Source organism: Schistocerca americana, chromosome 3 (assembly GCF_021461395.2).
Source record: "Schistocerca americana isolate TAMUIC-IGC-003095 chromosome 3, iqSchAmer2.1, whole genome shotgun sequence".
NCBI classification, from domain to species: Eukaryota; Metazoa; Arthropoda; class Insecta; order Orthoptera; family Acrididae; genus Schistocerca; species Schistocerca americana.
Window position 1 is genome coordinate 801,939,916 of NC_060121.1, and position 18,020 is coordinate 801,957,935.

At 44.4% G+C, this 18,020-nt stretch overlaps 1 protein-coding gene across 1 annotated transcript in view; it reads right to left on the reverse strand.

Moving 5' to 3' along the window:
• LOC124606410 (dipeptidase 1-like) overlaps positions 1–7,010 on the reverse strand; it is a 347,567-nt gene extending 340,557 nt beyond the window's left edge. Inside the window, exon 1 of the mRNA XM_047138391.1 lies at positions 6,862–7,010. Coding sequence (XP_046994347.1) covers positions 6,862–7,010 — 149 coding nt within the window. The remainder of the gene's footprint in view (positions 1–6,861) is intronic.
• Positions 7,011–18,020: the final 11,010 nt, after the last annotated feature.

Sequence of the window (18,020 nt, forward strand, 5' to 3'; positions counted from 1 at the left end):
TCACGTGAAAAGATTGCCAACGTTATTATTGCCTCACATCGGGAATTAACAGGTTCTGAACGCGGAGTAATAGACGCATGGAATGTTTCATTTCGGAAATCTTTAAGGAAGCCAGTATTCCGAGATCAAGTGCCAAGGGTGTGCCGAGGTTACGAAATTTTAGCTTTGAGAGCTATGCCCTTCACTTAATAGCCGATAGCAGCGCCAATTCCGTAGAGTTTTCAGTGCCAACAGGCAAGTAACACCTTGTGAGGTAGCAGCAGAAACCAGGGTCGGAAATACGACGAACGTATCCGGAGAGAAATTTTGCGTTAATGGGCAGCAGACGACGGACGCGAATGCGTTTGGTAACAGCACGACATCGCCTGCAGTGCCTCTCCCAGGCTCGTGTCCATATCAGTTGGGATCCCAGACGAATGGGAAATAATGGCCTCGTCAGGTGAATCCGAATTTCAGTTAGTAAGTGCTGATGGTAGGGTCAGAGTGTGGTGCGGACTCAATGAAGTCTTGTACTCAAGTTTTGCGTGCAAGGCACTGTGCAAGTTGGTGGTGGCTCCATAATGGTGTGGGCTGTGTTTACAGGGAATGCACTGGGTCCTCTTGTCCAACTAAATCGACCATTGACTAGAATTGGCTATGTTCGTCAACTTGGAGACCAATTGCAGCAAGAAACGATGAAGTTTTTGTAGATGACAGTGTGCCATGTCACCAGGCCACAATTGTTCGTGAATGGTTGGAAGATGTACTGATTTGGCCACTCAGGTCGTGCATCTCCTCTCTTTGCAAAATCCTTTATTCCATGAGTTTTAATTCTGCAAATTTCGCAGAAGAGCTCCTCTTAAGTGTGGAAGGTAGGAGACGAGGTACTGACAGAATTGAAGCTCTTAGGACAGGTTGTGAATCGTGCTTGGGTAGCTCTGTTGGTAGAGCACTTGCCAGCAAAAGACAGAGGTCTCGAGTTCGAGTCGCGGTCCGGTACACAGTTTTAATCTGCCAGGAAGTTACATTTATTCCTTTCTCGCATCTATCAGCAACTGACTGTATGTGAGGCGCACAGCTGAGCCGACAGTCAAATATCGTACGAAGAATCGAGCAAGGTATTTTATCTAGAAAGTATACTTTCCGCATGAGGCGTGATCGGCAGTGAGTGCAGTGTTCGATTTATAAAATGATACTATCACCTATTTTTCAGCCGAAATCTCTTGCCGAATGGTAGAGAGCCATTCATCAACGTCTTCTGTAGCGGTTAGTAATTCCGTTATAGCCTGAATATATGAGTCTACAACTGAATAAACACAAACATGCCTGCATATTGTAAAATTTTTATCGGGTGATTGAGTATCCACTCTAAATCATAAGCAAACATATGCAAGAACGAATTTGAAATTGCACGCTGGGGCAGGCCCTGAGAGACAAGAAACGGTCAGAGCATGTTTCCTTTAAACCTGATATAGATCGTTCCTTGAGCGACCACACCACTGACGCCGTTTTCACCCTCGAACGAATACCAAGATCCGGCAACCTGTTCAAGAGAATCGGTATCTGCACGTGATCATGAGCTCCCTTAATCTCAAAGAAAGCGACGAATACCGTTTATCTCGTATGAAAGGCTGTGATTATGTCCATAGCAAGCGAATATAGTTGTCCATAGTCCCTTTGGCTTTCCTAAATCCTTATTGAGGCCTGGGCACTAAGTTACTCAAGCCACTACTCCAGTCCCATTTTTCTTAGTAATGATGACATCCTTGGCGATTTCTATAGCATTTATTAAAATTTGGTATGCTTATTTCTCCTGCATGTTGCTTATAGTTTCGAAGTTCCTTCTAATTGTGTCCTTACATTTGTCCCTGTTGGCTTCTGCAATTTTCCGCTTACTACTAGCATAAAATATTTGTTTGCTATCACTATTTAGGTTCATGACGAATTCTGCTGGGAGATGACCTGACCCCACTGAGTCAGTTTCAACGTGCCGGTTAGAAAGTTCAGTAAAACATGGAGTGCAAACCGTTATATATACGGAAGAAGGCTGACATCGTAGTGGGAGTTCCATCGTTGACTATCACTAGGATGTGGTCTTTGATACCATCCATTAAAGCCCTGCAGTTCCTGTCAGTCATATCTCCTCCCGATGCAACATGACGAGAATTCTGGTCATCACCTTTTATAAATGGAGGCAGAAGCTGCCTTAATAGGAGCCTCAAGTCATCTTCCGCGACTTTGTAGTGAGGAGCTTTATACACAGCGGCTACTCTAAAGGTTTTGTGAGCAGCTTGTATTTGAATAGAATTCAAATTCATTGTTTCCTGCATTGAGCGGAAATTTTTTTATGGCATAGCATCTTTTACTTGTACAGCAATGACGCTGTTCCCATCATGGCAGTCCTTCCTTATTATGAAATAATTTTTAAAGTTAACAGTCTGCTCAGACTTGAACCATGTTTCACGCAACAGGACTATATCAGGCCGACCTACGAATAGTTCTCTTTGTGAGCTTCCTCTATTTGAGTTAACTGATCTTGCGTTCCACTGCAATACTTTTACAGGCTTCCTAATTTAGGTTGGAGGAGAATCAAAGATAGCTGTCACGAGAAGCCTCTATCGTTATCGTTCATACCGCTATTTCGTCGCTTATTTTGAATGACAATATCTATAACCTTTATTATCTTATCGGTTTGATCATTGTGAGCCAGAAGCTGTCGTTGATTTGGTACTTGCGGAGTTGTTACTCTGTGAGCACCAGATACATAGGGATTCTGACTTATAGGAGTGATTTCATATTGCGTGGGGTATAGAAAGTTTCGGTACTGAGACGACTCATGTCCCTTGGGATGTTCGCTTACTTTCGCTTGTCGCCGGTGAGGTCGGTGAGCACTGTTTATCTGAAGAGGTTCATCCGCACAGTTAGCACCACTCCCATCTACGCGCTTCCATGTAAGCTTGTCGTGGACACCGGTGAGAAAAGTTCTTTGTTTTGGTGATCTGGTGCACTGTTGTTTATTTGAACAGGAACTACCAGCCCACAGTAGAAAAGTTATAGTCTCGCCGTGACGGAAGAGAAGGTTGCGATACAGTAACGTTCAGCGCGTCCCTGACTGTGTCATTAAACGTAGCTAGTTGCTGAGTGAGCTGTTCACTTTCTATGATACTCAGGACAGGATCGATCCGTGGATGGGTGTTGACTCCACAAAGAGCACATACAGCAACAAGTGCGGCTCAGGATTCCACGGAATGAGGCCCATTTCATTTGTTGCATCTCCTCTGAGATGCCCGTATTGGAGGCATTTAAAGTACTGCCAGACAGTTGGCACATAAGGATCTACAGCACATCTAAATCCATAGACAGACACATCGTCTGGTAAAGTTTGAGGATCGAAGGTCAACAAGCATGTTCGCAGTTTCATAATCTGTTCTTTACCACCCATTAAATATTGCGTAGTAAACCTTCCAATATGTAAAACAGGAAATATAGATTGAACGACTACCAAAATTTCTGCTTCCTCAAGATTACTATTAATACAATGCTACGGGCTATTATGCCGTGGTAGAATGGGTCTCACTTTAAAACCCGAAGTTTCGACTTCATCTGTGAAGGAAATTCTCAAGGGGGATCGTAGCTTTGTTGAATGTCCGATTCACACTCCAGCTCGCTACTGACTACTGGCTCGATCCAGGGTGCGAATCGGACGTTGAACAATTCTACGATCCCCCTTGAGAGTGTCCTCCGCAGATGGGGACGAAACGTCGGGTTTTAAAGTGAAATACATTCTACCACGGCATAACAGCCCGGAGAATTTTATTAATTGTGGCATTTCCGGCCGCTAAAGTTTATGTTTCGCAGTTTCTTCAAGATTTGTCTCCACGTTTCTTATTACTTCCTGTCTGTGAACAACGAAAGTAGGAACTAAGCTGCCATATCTGTAAGTTTTAATAGACCAGCCAGGTTAGCCGAGAGCCCAGCCGGCACGGTACCTCAGCGTGTTCGGTCAGGGAGCTGGTTGGCCTCTGTAATAAAAAAAACTGAGTGGAAGGATCAACAAACGAACTTTAACGGATGTCATTTGACGTCCGCTACGACCGAACCCAAAAAAAAAAAGCCCTAAAGCGCTGCTTCCTGGACTCGGGTATGCGTGCCGGCCCCGGATCGAATCCGCCCAGCGCATTAATGGCGGCAGCCGGTGTGCTGGCCAGCCTGGATATGGTTTTTAGGCGGTTTTCCACATCCTCCTAGGTGAATACCGGGCAGGTCCCCAAGCCCCGCCTCAGTTACACGACTCGCCGACATTTGAAACACATTCACAATATTTAACGATTTACACTAGACGCAGACAGCTGGGGTACACTCTTTCCGTCTTGGGGGGTATGGGGTGGTGGCAGGAAGGGCATCCAGCCACCCCTTAAAATTAACCATGCCATTTCCGTACTTAACCCTGCCGACCCTGCGCACAATGCGGGATAAAGGCAGTTGCAAAAGAAACAATCTTTAAATTTTTTTTTACTTCATGTTAACTACGAAATTTGGGTTTTCTGACAGAAGATATACACTCCTGGAAATTGAAATAAGAACACCGTGAATTCATTGTCCCAGGAAGGGGAAACTTTATTGACACATTCCTGGGGTCAGATACATCACATGATCACACTGACAGAACCACAGGCACATAGACACAGGCAACAGAGCATGCACAATGTCGGCACTAGTACAGTGTATATCCATCTTTCGCAGCAATGCAGGCTGCTATTCTCCCATGGAGACGATCGTAGAGATGCTGGATGTAGTCCTGTGGAACGGCTTGCCATGCCATTTCCACCTGGCGCCTCAGTTGGACCAGCGTTCGTGCTGGACGTGCAGACCGCGTGAGACTACGCTTCATCCAGTCCCAAACATGCTCAATGGGGGACAGATCCGGAGATCTTGCTGGCCAGGGTAGTTGACTTACACCATCTAGAGTACGTTGGGTGGCACGGGATACATGCGGACGTGCATTGTCCTGTTGGAACAGCAAGTTCCCTTGCCGGTCTACGAATGGTAGAACGATGGGTTCGATGACGGTTTGGATGTACCGTGCACTATTCAGTGTCCCCTCGACGATCACCAGTGGTGTACGGCCAGTGTAGGAGATCGCTCCCCACACCATGATGCCGGGAGTTGGCCCTGTGTGCCTCGGACGTACGCAGTCCTGATTGTGGCGCTCACCTGCACGGCGCCAAACACGCATACGACCATCATTGGCACCAAGGCAGAAGCGACTCTCATCGCTGAAGACGACACGTCTCCATTCGTCCCTCCATTCACGCCTGTCGCGACACCACTGGAGGCGGGCTGCACGATGTTGGGGCGTGAGCGGAAGACGGCCTAACGGTGTGCGGGACCGTAGACCAGCTTCATGGAGACGGTTGCGAATGGTCCTCGCCGATACCCCAGGAGCAACAGTGTCCCTAATTTGCTGGGAAGTGGCGGTGCGGTCCCCTACGGCACTGCGTAGGATCCTACGGTCTTGGCGTGCATCCGTGCGTCGCTGCGGTGCGGTCCCAGGTCGACGGGCACGTGCACCTTCCGCCGACCACTGGCGACAACATCGATGTACTGTGGAGACCTCACGCCCCACGTGTTGAGCAATTCGGCGGTACGTCCACCCGGCCTCCCGCATGCCCACTATACGCCCTCGCTCAAAGTCCGTCAACTGCACATACGGTTCACGTCCACGCTGTCGCGGCATGCTACCAGTGTTAAAGACTGCGATGGAGCTCCGTATGCCACGGCAATCTGGCTGACACTGACGGCGGCGGTGCACAAATGCTGCGCAGCTAGCGCCATTCGACGGCCAACACCGCGGTTCCTGGTGTGTCCGCTGTGCCGTGCGTGTGATCATTGCTTGTACAGCCCTCTCGCAGTGTCCGGAGCAAGTATGGTGGGTCTGACACACCGGTGTCAATGTGTTCTTTTTTCCGTTTCCAGGAGTGTATTAACTGTAGAATCTTTCAGTTCAGATAAGGAAGTATGCCATAGGATGCAGGCGGCCTATGTTTTTATCCAAAGTTTCTATATAAACTACATACGGATAATTATCTCTCTGTCTGCAGAAGTTACAAGAGCTTTGAGTCGTTACAGACTCTACAGGAAAGAATGTTTCTAACGCTTTTTAGACAAGAATCAGACCCAGAAACTGCGTTTAGATGGGGGACAGATACATTTGAGACAGTAGCGGGAGATGCATAAAAAGTTCTCGGTTTACTTGTTGTGCCAAATTTGGATAAACCCCGAGCTTTCGTTGACCACTGTTTCAGTTTACCACTGACGAAGATGACGGAGGTAGTCATCGAAAGCTCGGCATTTTATCCATATTTGAAGCGGCAAGTAAACCGAGAACTTTTTATGCAAGGATTCCGTTGCGAAAGACGTCGTAGCCAGTAGTGCGGGATGATACTTGGTTAGCAAATGCAATTAAGGTTTTCGGTTTCTTAACTGCAGACTAACCTCACTTCGCCACTTATTTCTCGTGCTGGGAAAGCTGGGAGGCTCCTGTTCTGACACTTCCATCTTCTCCTCTTCATAATATATTCCAGATTCACCCCTGACGACGGCTAATAAGTGACTGACACCACCCATCATACAGTCCAGCGTAGCTGCTAAAGAGGTCAGTTCGTGCACAAAATTCCGCACAGGAAACAATATCACAATTGAACGGCTGTAGAGGCAAGAGTGATCGATGTTTCTGTAGGGGACTCCCAACTACTTGTTGAGTTCATGCCAAATCAAGTTGCTGCACAACGCCGTGCAAAAGGAGGTCCAACTAAATGTCAGACGTACCCCGTGAATTTTGTCACCTGAATGTAAATGTGGCAGGTAAGGCGGTGGACTCACCCGTCAATGAGGGGCGCCTCGGCGAGCACCTGGCGCGCCTTCTCGCGCCGCTCGGTGTCTGTGGTGAGGTGGTAGCCGTCGCTGGGCTGGCCCGCCGGCAGGCGGCAGAGCAGGAGCGCCGCGACCGCCACCGCCGCCCACGCCGGCATCCCACTCCCTGCTGAAGACAGCAGAACACACCCGTGAGACAGCCGCTCTCTCAGTGGTGACAACAACACATGCAGACTGGAGTGTGGGAGGGGGGAGGGGCAGAGGTGCAAACACTCTTGTGCTGACATAGTGCACTCAAAGTTAGTTGCTACATGATGAGGATTGAAAATACTACAGCAGCACTGTCTAGCTGGTCCCATTAGTCTTACAGAAGTAATTCATTTTCCCTGAACCCTTCTACCAAAGAACCCCTTGAGTGTAAGGTCGCAAGTCAAATTTTTAGTGACTCTCAGTTCAGAGTGTTGCGTTAACAATTACGACAGCAAAAATATTAGCTGCTAATGACTCACCATGTGCATCCGGAAGGCGACAGAAAATGAGCATCCGGCTGGTGTACAGATAAAACTTCTATGGAATATATGCATTACACTTCACAAAATTGACATAGTCGACATTCAGCAAACAGTTAACTTGCACTGAATGAAAAATGGCGCACCGCAGTGATCACCATGAAGATCGAAGGCGAACTCTTTGGGAGCTACAGATCGTACAGGACGTTCAGTTGGGTATCATACACGTGTAATAGGGTAAATAGAAGTGATGGATTGTGATGGCATGCAACTGAATGTGAAACAGCCCGTCGCGGACCTTTTCGTGAAACTGAATATCCTCTAAAGCGTAGTCGCAGATAGTGAGTTAATGTGTTTTACAGACACGGACAGACAAACATCCAGAGGCTGTATTTGTCCTGTGGTTCCACGTAGTGTCCATTGCAACGTCACACACTTTTCGGGACGGATATTTAGCTCTAAAAGAGAATGATTTTTATAAGCAGAACAGACATCAAGGAAAAGCAAGATATTTTGACCAGCTATTGGCCCAGAGCAGTGCTCACACCTAAGTTGTAGTTCTCTTACGCCCATTGTTCCACTATTGCTGTGATGTAAATATTTCCTACTGCCCCTGGAAGACCACGCACTCAAGAAGGACTAGTAGGGGCGAGGCACTTCCAACTTACCGCAAGACAATAAATATCTTTCCTGTCAGCATAATTCTATACGAATCAATAGGTTCTTGATGATAGTTGATCTTGATACAACTCTCTGGGTACCTCTAACTTACACGGTTCCTCTCATATGCATTTCCCCTTCAAATTCCGATTTGTCGCAGTTGGAAAAAAATTCCTTTTTGAACTGGGACAAGTTTGTTTGAATCATCTACAAATTTTCGCGCCGATTCCAAAGTTTGCTGTGCACCGTCAAGTTGACACTTTGTTTTTGAAATTTCGTTATCGTAAGTCTTTCAATTCTGTATCATTATTTGAAGCTATGCAACCACCTATTGATTCCATTCAAATCACTGTAGTCCATGACAAGGGCAATTTGATGTACATAACGTAGTAGATCATTATCATGCACATCTTGTAAAATGCATATAGTATCCATGAAACGCGCAATCACCAGTTTTCATAACAAGTGTACCATGTCCACTCTTAAAAATCTGTACTTTCTCGTATATGCTAGACGGTCATGTTGCTGCAGGCTTACTGGAAATCTTTTTTACACGTTCTAATACTACATTGCTGTGGTTTTCTAGGTACTTGTGTATAGTACCCCTTCTTGGACAACGATTGTCCTTTACTACGTTTCGCTGGAGACATGGTTTGTGGCTCCCTGTTCGAAAGTGACGATGAAGTACATCGCTCGACAGCTGTTTCAATAGCAGTTTCAGTTTTTAAGCGCGTATCTTCATCACTGTACTTCTCATGTACATGTCCGCCTGTCTAGCGTGTACAGCACCAAATATTCCACTGAATCATCTTGAAGAGGCACTAGCATTTCATCGCCCACTTCTTTCTCACTCTGTGAAATTCCTTGGGTTCCTTCCTGATGAAATGTCTACTTTGTCATCTATTATTGTATATAGTATATAATGACTGCATTGCTTACCGTTGCCGTTGCTCTGCTATGTGTCGTCACCACTGGTACTGAAGCACTGTTGTGAGACACTCGTTGACTAAGCAGTTCAACTAGGCTTCGTAGCCTCAAGCGGTGCTCACCATTGAATTCCCCCCAGTCCCGCACCCTGTCGCCATTAGTAGCCATTGTTATGGTTGCATGGTAGACAATTATGCGGCACATCGAATACCACAAACTTCATTGGTATTTTGCAACATCCCACTTAAGTCTTTCATTCTAAGTCTTCCATTCTTCATACTGATATCACTTGATCATTTTATGTCGCTTCTTAGCATTAGCTCCGGACTCTAATACGATTTGACGCTCTCAAGATGTTCACCGCTAATCTAGTAATCGTACAATTTCGTGTTCTTCGTCTGTGATTGGCACTATCTAGCGTAAATCCTTATTTAATCAGAGTTTCCATTCATTACACCAATATTTTTACACGTCCTTCTGTATTTCCTTAAGTTCGTTTAAAGATAATACTTTCCTATATACAACAGAATCACCATCGAGCAGTGTTACAGTCCTTAAAATCCCATTATGAAAATCTCATTATGATCAATCGCCTACATATACGGAAAACATTATAGGTAGTTATTACTATCCTTTCTTGGTACATGCACGATACTAATTCGGTTTTTGTTAAACGTTTGCCATCCAGTATAGCGAACTGTATCAAAGTTCATTAATTTGTTTAAAAACTTCTGGGTAGCATTTGGAGAAATACAATTTACCAATTTTGACCTTTGTGAATAATCATCAGATGTAGTATCTTGTTACGAAAGTAACACGTCACGCAGTCGCACAAAAATCAACTGAGTTAATTTCCCGTCTTTGAGTAAAGAATAAATAGGAACAAAACGTCGCCATCTAAAGTGATTCTCTACACACATTCATCCGGAGGGTTATAGCTAGCCAGTTCCGTCACATAAACATTGTGGAAAGGAAAGAGTTGCTGTTGTCATTGGGTTTAAGTGTACGGAATTATAACAATGGACGGACAAAAAGAGCCTCATACCTTCTCGACGTTAGACAAGGTACAGTCAACGTCCAGATGCATTTCAACATATCTGTAACGTGTACGAGAAAACGTACTTAAGTCTTCGGCGTTTGACACTGACAGACATAATTATAGACACGTATTTTGTAGTACATCCTGTATTCTAAGGGTAAAGTGAAGCAGGCTGTTTGTGGTTAGATCCATAGTAGAGTCGCATTTCTTCTCTGACAATTGAACGCCGAACTGCCATTGGGCAGAGAAGCTCCCAGCTGGGGATAAATGGGAGGGGAGCATCAGATCCACATCGACTGACAAACAAGGAACACTTCCCGAAGCCCTTCGGCAGATCTGGAGGGATTTGAATTCTTCTAATTTATATACGTGGCAATGTCGTCCATTATCCAAGAAAAATTATATATAAGACGTAGCACCCTTCTTAATTCGTGAACGACTACACATATCGAAACGCAATTTTCGGCGTATGTCAGAGCGTCGAGAAGCACATATGTTTCATCAGTATTTTTAGCGCTGGTGTCAGCTGCAATACTGAAGTAAGTATGGTTTTTTTAAATAAAACCGTATTTTTTCACAGCTGCATTCCATAGGTCTTGAGAAGACAACTACAACGACACGGCGTTTGTTAAGTTCACGTTGAAACCTGCCGCAAAAAATTTGAGAAATGTCCTCAAATGTGAAATTATGGTGGCCGGAAATGGTATTTGCGGTGCAGACACAGCCATGCAGGCGCCTCGGATCAGGCTGCGTAGTTGTGTACCGTAAGGTAGGCCTGCGCGACGAGAATAAAGCTTTATTTCCCATTGATCCAACTTAGGACCAAGATGCAGCTTCACCTACGAATGCCGTATACGGAAATAGGGCATAGGCCAGAATCTAGCGTATCAGAAAGGGCTTAAGAAAACTATTTTACATTCGTGTATCCTCTCAGATGTATGTGAGCTGAAGCAGATAAATCAACTGTTCATTCTTCAAAAATAAGAAGGTCTCATACGCTGAAAAAGCAACTAGTATATTAAATGATTAAATGTTAGAGGGAAGATTTCACCTATCTTTTACTCTACGTGTATGCCTGCTTTTTAGAAGTAAAATACAAGTTATCGAACAACAGGTTCTACCTACACTGCTCTAAATTATATCATATCGCATACATTCGTTGAAATAAACATTTTATTAAAAATATTTGGGTGACCACCTGCACACCGCAAAATAAATACGCTTCTTAACGAAACATAAGCGCCTAATGTCAGTGTTACCAGCTTCTTGAAAAACATCGCTGTCAACTTATTTGACGTTGTGATACAATTTCGTACATCCGTAAATGAAATAAAAAGTTTGCTAACAATGCTTTGCTAACTATCCAAATCACATAACATAAAATTTGCTTTAAAAATACTATGTCCTTTATTTATCAACTGTAGAAACTACTGACCATTTGAAATGCCCATTTGCAACCGCCGTTCGAAAGAATGAAGAACAAATGTAATTACAGTGAACGAAATGGTAGAGCACGCATTGCCGATCCGTCGACACATATCGTCTGGCGTAGGTGGGGCTTCGTCATAGACTGAATCTTGGAGTGGTCCCCAAAGAAAGAAATCAAGAGGAGCCAAAGCGGCGGACGTCACTGGCCATTTGGCAACAGAATTTCCTCCTATCCAATTCGAGGAAAGTTCCCATCGAGTATTTGTGTTGCAACACGGGACGAGTGAGCTAGACAACCGTTGTGTTGCAACCACCTACATTGTCAAATATCCTGTGGGGCCTCTTCTAGAAGAACCGGCAGAATGTTCGTCAGAAAGTGAGCATACTAATGTTCATTTAGATGGCGTGAGGTGAAGTAAGGTCCCACAATGTAATTTCCTGTGATGCCACGCCATACCTTTGCGCTCCACGACGTTAATTTTGCCCCTGACGAAGCCAGTGAGGATTTTCGGCTGGCCACTAGTGTACATTAAGCAAATATAAGCGTGGTTAGTAAACATTGCTTCATCGGTAAAGGACACATGTTGGAGAAACATAGCATGGTCTCTCATTTGCTGGCAGACAAAATTGTGTAAGACGCTCTAAAGCATGATCGTCCAGTGTCTGGTATAATGACAGACGATGGGGATGGAAATTGCGTCGATACAGCGAACTGCAGTGACGGAGTCACTGCCCTGTGGAAATTTACTGCCTCACCAACACAGTTAGGCCGCAATAGACCGGTGATACTGTATTGTAACATATCACCCCGGACTACAAGTCCATTAAAAAAAAAAAAAAAAAAAAAAAAAATATGTCGGTTACGCAGTGCAGTCCTAGTCCCTAAGCATAAGTGGTCGCAGCCACCTCAACGCTCAAGGATGCTAGATTAAACCCCGATGCCGTTGACCCTGCAGAAAACCGAAGATTGATGCTGGGCGCAGTACTCCAAAGGTTACAGGCCCATGCCCAGTCCCAGTCCCTAAAGCCGTCGGCACACGGACCGTGCATTCGAACGTTGAGCGTTGAGCGTGCCGAGTTTCTGACGTCACAGCATGGAATAGCACGCTCGGGAATCTTTCCGAACGTGCAGAGCAATATCTGGCATGTCAGATATTCTCAGCGTGCGTCTGAACGTTGACCAATGACATGGCACAACGTCACACGCACGCCGTCTCCCTTCAGTACAGAGTTGTGACGCGCCATATTGTCATTCATTTCAAGCCTATACGCATATATGCCGTTCCGAGCACCAGCAAATTGAGAATCACTGCAAAACTCATTGTTAACTGTGTGATTCGTTCCAATAAAATAATGAGAAACATCATATTCGCGGCAAAATAATTATTGTAACTTGTGTATAATGAGAGTAGGCTATTTGAAGGCAGCGACACACTGAAGATCCACCCAAAACGCATTGTTCTTGGTACAATGTGTTATAATTAAATTTCAGTTAATAAAATATCTACGATCAAAGTTTCTAGCAAGAGGTATGGTACTATCATTAGATACAGCAGACGTGATGTTGGTATAGCGTAATGAATAGCATCATTGTATAGTAATGAGGTTTTTTTTGTTGGGGTGGTGGTTCGCGTCCTGACACGACAAATTTTTGATTTTCCTAACATTCGTGTTTTTATTAGGTTCTGATACTTTATTATTAGTTTAATATAAGTATAGACTGTAATGTTTGATTTTATGTAAATACAAGTTCACCTTTTTTTGAGGGGTGACTTTGTTCGATTGGCTTAATCTAAAGGACAGCTTACGCTACTTGTGTAAAGGTATTGTTTCTCCTTTTTCTTTTACGCTTCGTAATTGACATGTTGCAAAGATTCTGCTACTGGGTACGAACAGTGATCAAGTAAGACTGACCTTGGGGTTTTACTAAAATGTGGGAATGATGAAATAATGTTATCTTATGCGGAAAGTATTCCAATTTTGTAAGGCACTGCTTGTAATGGAACTTTTATAAGCCTGTGTCCTTATTGATTGGACATGGTACTTTCCTTTTCGTGGACGATGGAAGAAATGTGCATTTTAGTAGAGCTAACGTGGGAATTTTACGCGCCCGTTGAGTAAACAGTGTGATTAACGAACTAGAAACATCCCTCAACTGTCACTGGAGTGCGTTGCGATCACGTATACCACGTTGGGGTCCACGTACCGTATGCACAAGTCGCATCGTTCCTGAGCGTTGAGCAGCACGTTGAACTGGGCACGCCCAACGTTAACGTTCGGCTGCACGGTCCGTGTGCCGACGGCTTAAGCATAAGTGGTCGCTGCCACCTCAACGCTCAAGGATGCTAGACTAAACCCCGATGCCGTTGACCCTGCAGCAAACCGAAGATTGATGCTGGGCGCAGTACCCCAAAGGTTACAGGCCCATGCCTTCATGCGACGGCGCGCGGCGACCGTCGTCGACGGCAGGGTGACATCAGCCTTAAAGAGAACACGAATAGCAATCCTCAATCCACTGCGCCCAGGGTCGAGGGGCAGAGCTCAACGTCTTGTCGACAGCGCGCTTATTAGAGACGGAGCACGCGCTAGGACCATGAAATGATAGGCATAAAAATCAGCCCTGATCTTTTTCAGAGGAACTATTGTGATTTAGGGATAACTCGGAAACCCTGAATTTGGGTGGGCGGAGTGGGATTTAAACCGTCGTCCTCCCGAAGGTGTGTCCAGTGTGAAATACGAGTAAAAAGCCACCTCGGTCGGTAGCACATTTAAGGCAGCAATCTGGGAATAGAGCTGTGTAGTCAAACAGCAGACAGAAAAAATGACATGAATTTAGTGCTATACGCTTCCTCGGTGAATTACACTGTAGAATTATAACCGGGATATGAGCTGAATAAACAGAATAACATTTTATCGGAATTTCTAAAATAATAGAGTGAAATAGCAACTAAACGACTATTTAAGTTGGTGTGTTGAATCTATGATACTGGCGATGTACCATGACAGATTTTCGGAAAAAAATCATGCACGAAGTTCCGAAGATAGCAAGAGAACTATTATACAAGTAGTTTAACAGCTCCTGCATCCACTGTGCTACCAAGAATAAGCTAAAAATGTATCGAAATGATAAGTGAGCTTGTAGTAGATGTCTATCAGTTTGACTGTAGGAAAGGAATATGCATTGATAGCAAACCGGAAGAGACACAAATATTGCACACAGCGTAAACAGTTTCCGTCACCCCAGTTCCCAGAACTCCTGAACATATACGTAGACTGAATATTGTATCAGAGGCACGGTCGCTTTGGCTGTTCACAGATGTCACTAAACCCGCCCACAGATGTAAACAAGCTCGTGTTGTCTACAGTTCAATCATGCCTAGATGGTCAATCTCGCAGTTCGATCGCGTCCGCATTGTTATTATGTGCCCGAAAGAACTCTCAAGGGAAGTGTCCAGGCATCTCGGAGTGAACCCAAGCGATGTTGTTCGGACGTGGAGGGGATACTGAGAAACAGGAACTGTCGATGATATGCCTCGCTCAGGCCACCCATGGGCTACTAATGCAGTGGATGACCGCTACCTACAGATTATGGTTCAGAAGAATCCTGGCAGCAACGCAACCATGTTGAACAATGCTTTTCGTGCAGCCACAGGACAACGTGTTACGTTTCAGACTCTGCATAATAGGCTGCATGATGCTCAACTTCACTCCAGACACTCATCGCAAGGTCCACCTTTGCAACCACGACACCTTGCAGCGCGATACAGATGGGCCCAACAACATGTCGAATGGACCTCTCAGGTTGGCATCACGTTCTCTCCACCGATGAATGTAGCGTATGGCTTCAAGCAGACAATTGTCGGAGACGTGTTTGGATCCAAATCGGTCAAGCTGAACGCCTGAGGTGCACTGTCCAGTGAGTGCAGGAAGGTGGAGGTTCCCTGATGTTTCGGGGTGGCATTATGTGGGGCCGACGTACGGCGCTGGTGGTCATGGAAGGCGCTGTAACGGATGGACGATACATGAATGCCATCCTCCCAGCGATAGTGCACCCATATCGGCAGCATATTGGCAAGGCATTCGTCTTCATGGACGACGGTTCGCGCCCCCATCGTGCACATCTTGTGAATGACTTCCTTCAGGATAACGACATCGCTCGACTAGAGTGACCAGCATGTTCTCCAGACATGAACCCTATCGAACATGAATGGGATGGATTGAAAAGGGCTGTTTATGGATGACGTGGCCCACCAACCACTCGGAGGGATCTATGCCGAATCGCCGTTGAGGAGTGGGACCAACAATGCCTTTATAAACTTATGGATAGTATGCAGTTCAGTATGTAGTGGACAGGCATGCATCAATGCAAGAAGACATGCAACTGGGTAATAGAGGTACCGTTGCGTACCGCAATCTGGGCCACCACCTCTGAAGGTCTCACTGTATGGTTGTACAACATACAATTTGTGGTTTTCATGAGCAATAAAAAAGGCGGAAATGATGTTTATGTTGATCTCTATTCTAATTTTCTGAACAGATTCCGGGACTCTCCAAACCGAGTTGATGCGAAATATCTCTGATGTCTGTAAGAAGTAGCACAAATTAAAATCGCGAGAAACTGATCAGAATTGGTGATCTCAACGTAGAAGAAATTAAGGAATTACATTACCCTGGAAACAGAATAATCAATGACGGACGAAGAAGGGGGGATATTTAAAGAGAGACTAGCATAGGCAGAGAGGGAATTCCTACCCAAGAGAATCCTACTAACATAAAACATAAGCATTAATTTGACGAAGATATTTCTGAGGAAGTACGTTTGAGGAAGTACGTTTGGAGCAAAACGTTGTTCTCGTACGGTAATGAATCATGAAACACCAGAACGGAAGAGAATAGAAGCGTTTGAGATGTGATACTACAGAGGAAAGTAGAATATTAACTAGACTGAAGATTTGAGGAATGATGAGGATCTCTGCGGAATCTGCGACGGAAAAGGGACACTTAATGAGAGGATATATGTTTATGTATCAGGGAATAACCTTCATGGTACTAGACTGAACTGTAGATGGTAAAACCTGCAATAATTGAAGGGAAATATTCAAGAATAGCTGAAGTTTGAAATACATCTAGCAAATAATTCAGAATGTAGGTCTACGAGTGGTGTAGCATGTTGTCTTATGCCGCTACTTTTCAGTCTCTACAAGGAAGAAGCAATGACTAAAATTAAAGAAAGGTTCAAGAGTGGAATTAAAATTAAAGATGAAAGTTAAAGGTTACCAATGATAATATTTGCTGATGACATTGCTATCCTGAGTGAAAGTGAAGGAGAATTACATTACCTTCTGAACGAAATGAACAGTCTAACAAGTACATCGAGACTGAAACGAAGAAAGAAAGTGATAAGTAGTAGCAGAGATGAGAACATAGATATTTAACTTCATAATTGGGTATCACGAAGCAGCTGAAGTTAAGGAATTCTGGTGCCTAGGCAGCAAAATAACGCATGGCTGACGGAGCAAGTGGGACATACAGAGCTGTCTGGGACTTGCAAAATGTCTATTTCTGCCAAAGATAAGCCTGCTAGTATCAAAAATAGATATGATAATATTGAGAAGAAATTTCTCAGAATGTACGTTTGGAGCACATCATTGCATGGCAGTGAAACATGGACTAATGGAAAGGAAATGGCAGTATGTGAGATGTGCTGCTGCTGAGTAATGTTGAAAAGTAGGTGGACTGATAAGTTAAGGAATAAGCAGGTTCTACGCAGAGTCGGAGAGGGAAGGAATATGTGGAAAACACTGACAAGGAGAAGGGACAGAATGGCAGGACAACTGTTAAGACATCTGAGAATGACTTCCGTGCTATTGGAGGGAGCTGTAAAAGGATAAAAACTGTAGAGGGAAACAGTGATCGGAGTACATCCAGCAAACAAATGATGACGTAGACTGCGGGTGCTTCTCTGAAATGTAAAGGGTGGTGTAGGAGGTGGTTTCGTAGCGGGTCTATCACACCAGTCGGAAGAGCATAAAAAATATAAAATATAGATTAAAAACTTATGGGGCTATATTTCGGCAGAAGACTGCAAGAAGGAATAGGTGCGAAACTTACGTACAGATGTACCAATTTTTTCGGCTGATATTCGGATATATATTTGTGAACGATAAATTTTATTTATACTCCATTCAAGGACCTATTGTGGCAGGTGTGTGACAATATATTAAAATTATTCTACCCCAGAGGCGTTTCGGATCTTGACAAAGGCCGCATGTTACATTTACCGAAACGTTGATTCATGATCTTACAACATGATGTGGTTTAAAACACATGACAATTTAACGTATTTGTGTAATATTTTTGTATTAGGAATATTTACTGGGTTATTATCAATTGACTTAATCCAAAAATATGCGCACAAAACACAGAAAAGCTGCACATGTTGACAAATTATATCGATGTAAAGTAGGGGAATACAATACATACTTCGACTCATTTGTACAAAACGGGCTGCGAAACTCAGTTTCGTCTGTGGTATAATTTATCTTATCCTCAATTATTTGTGCAATCTGCCAGCAGGGTCTGCTAATGATGGGCAATCAATCATC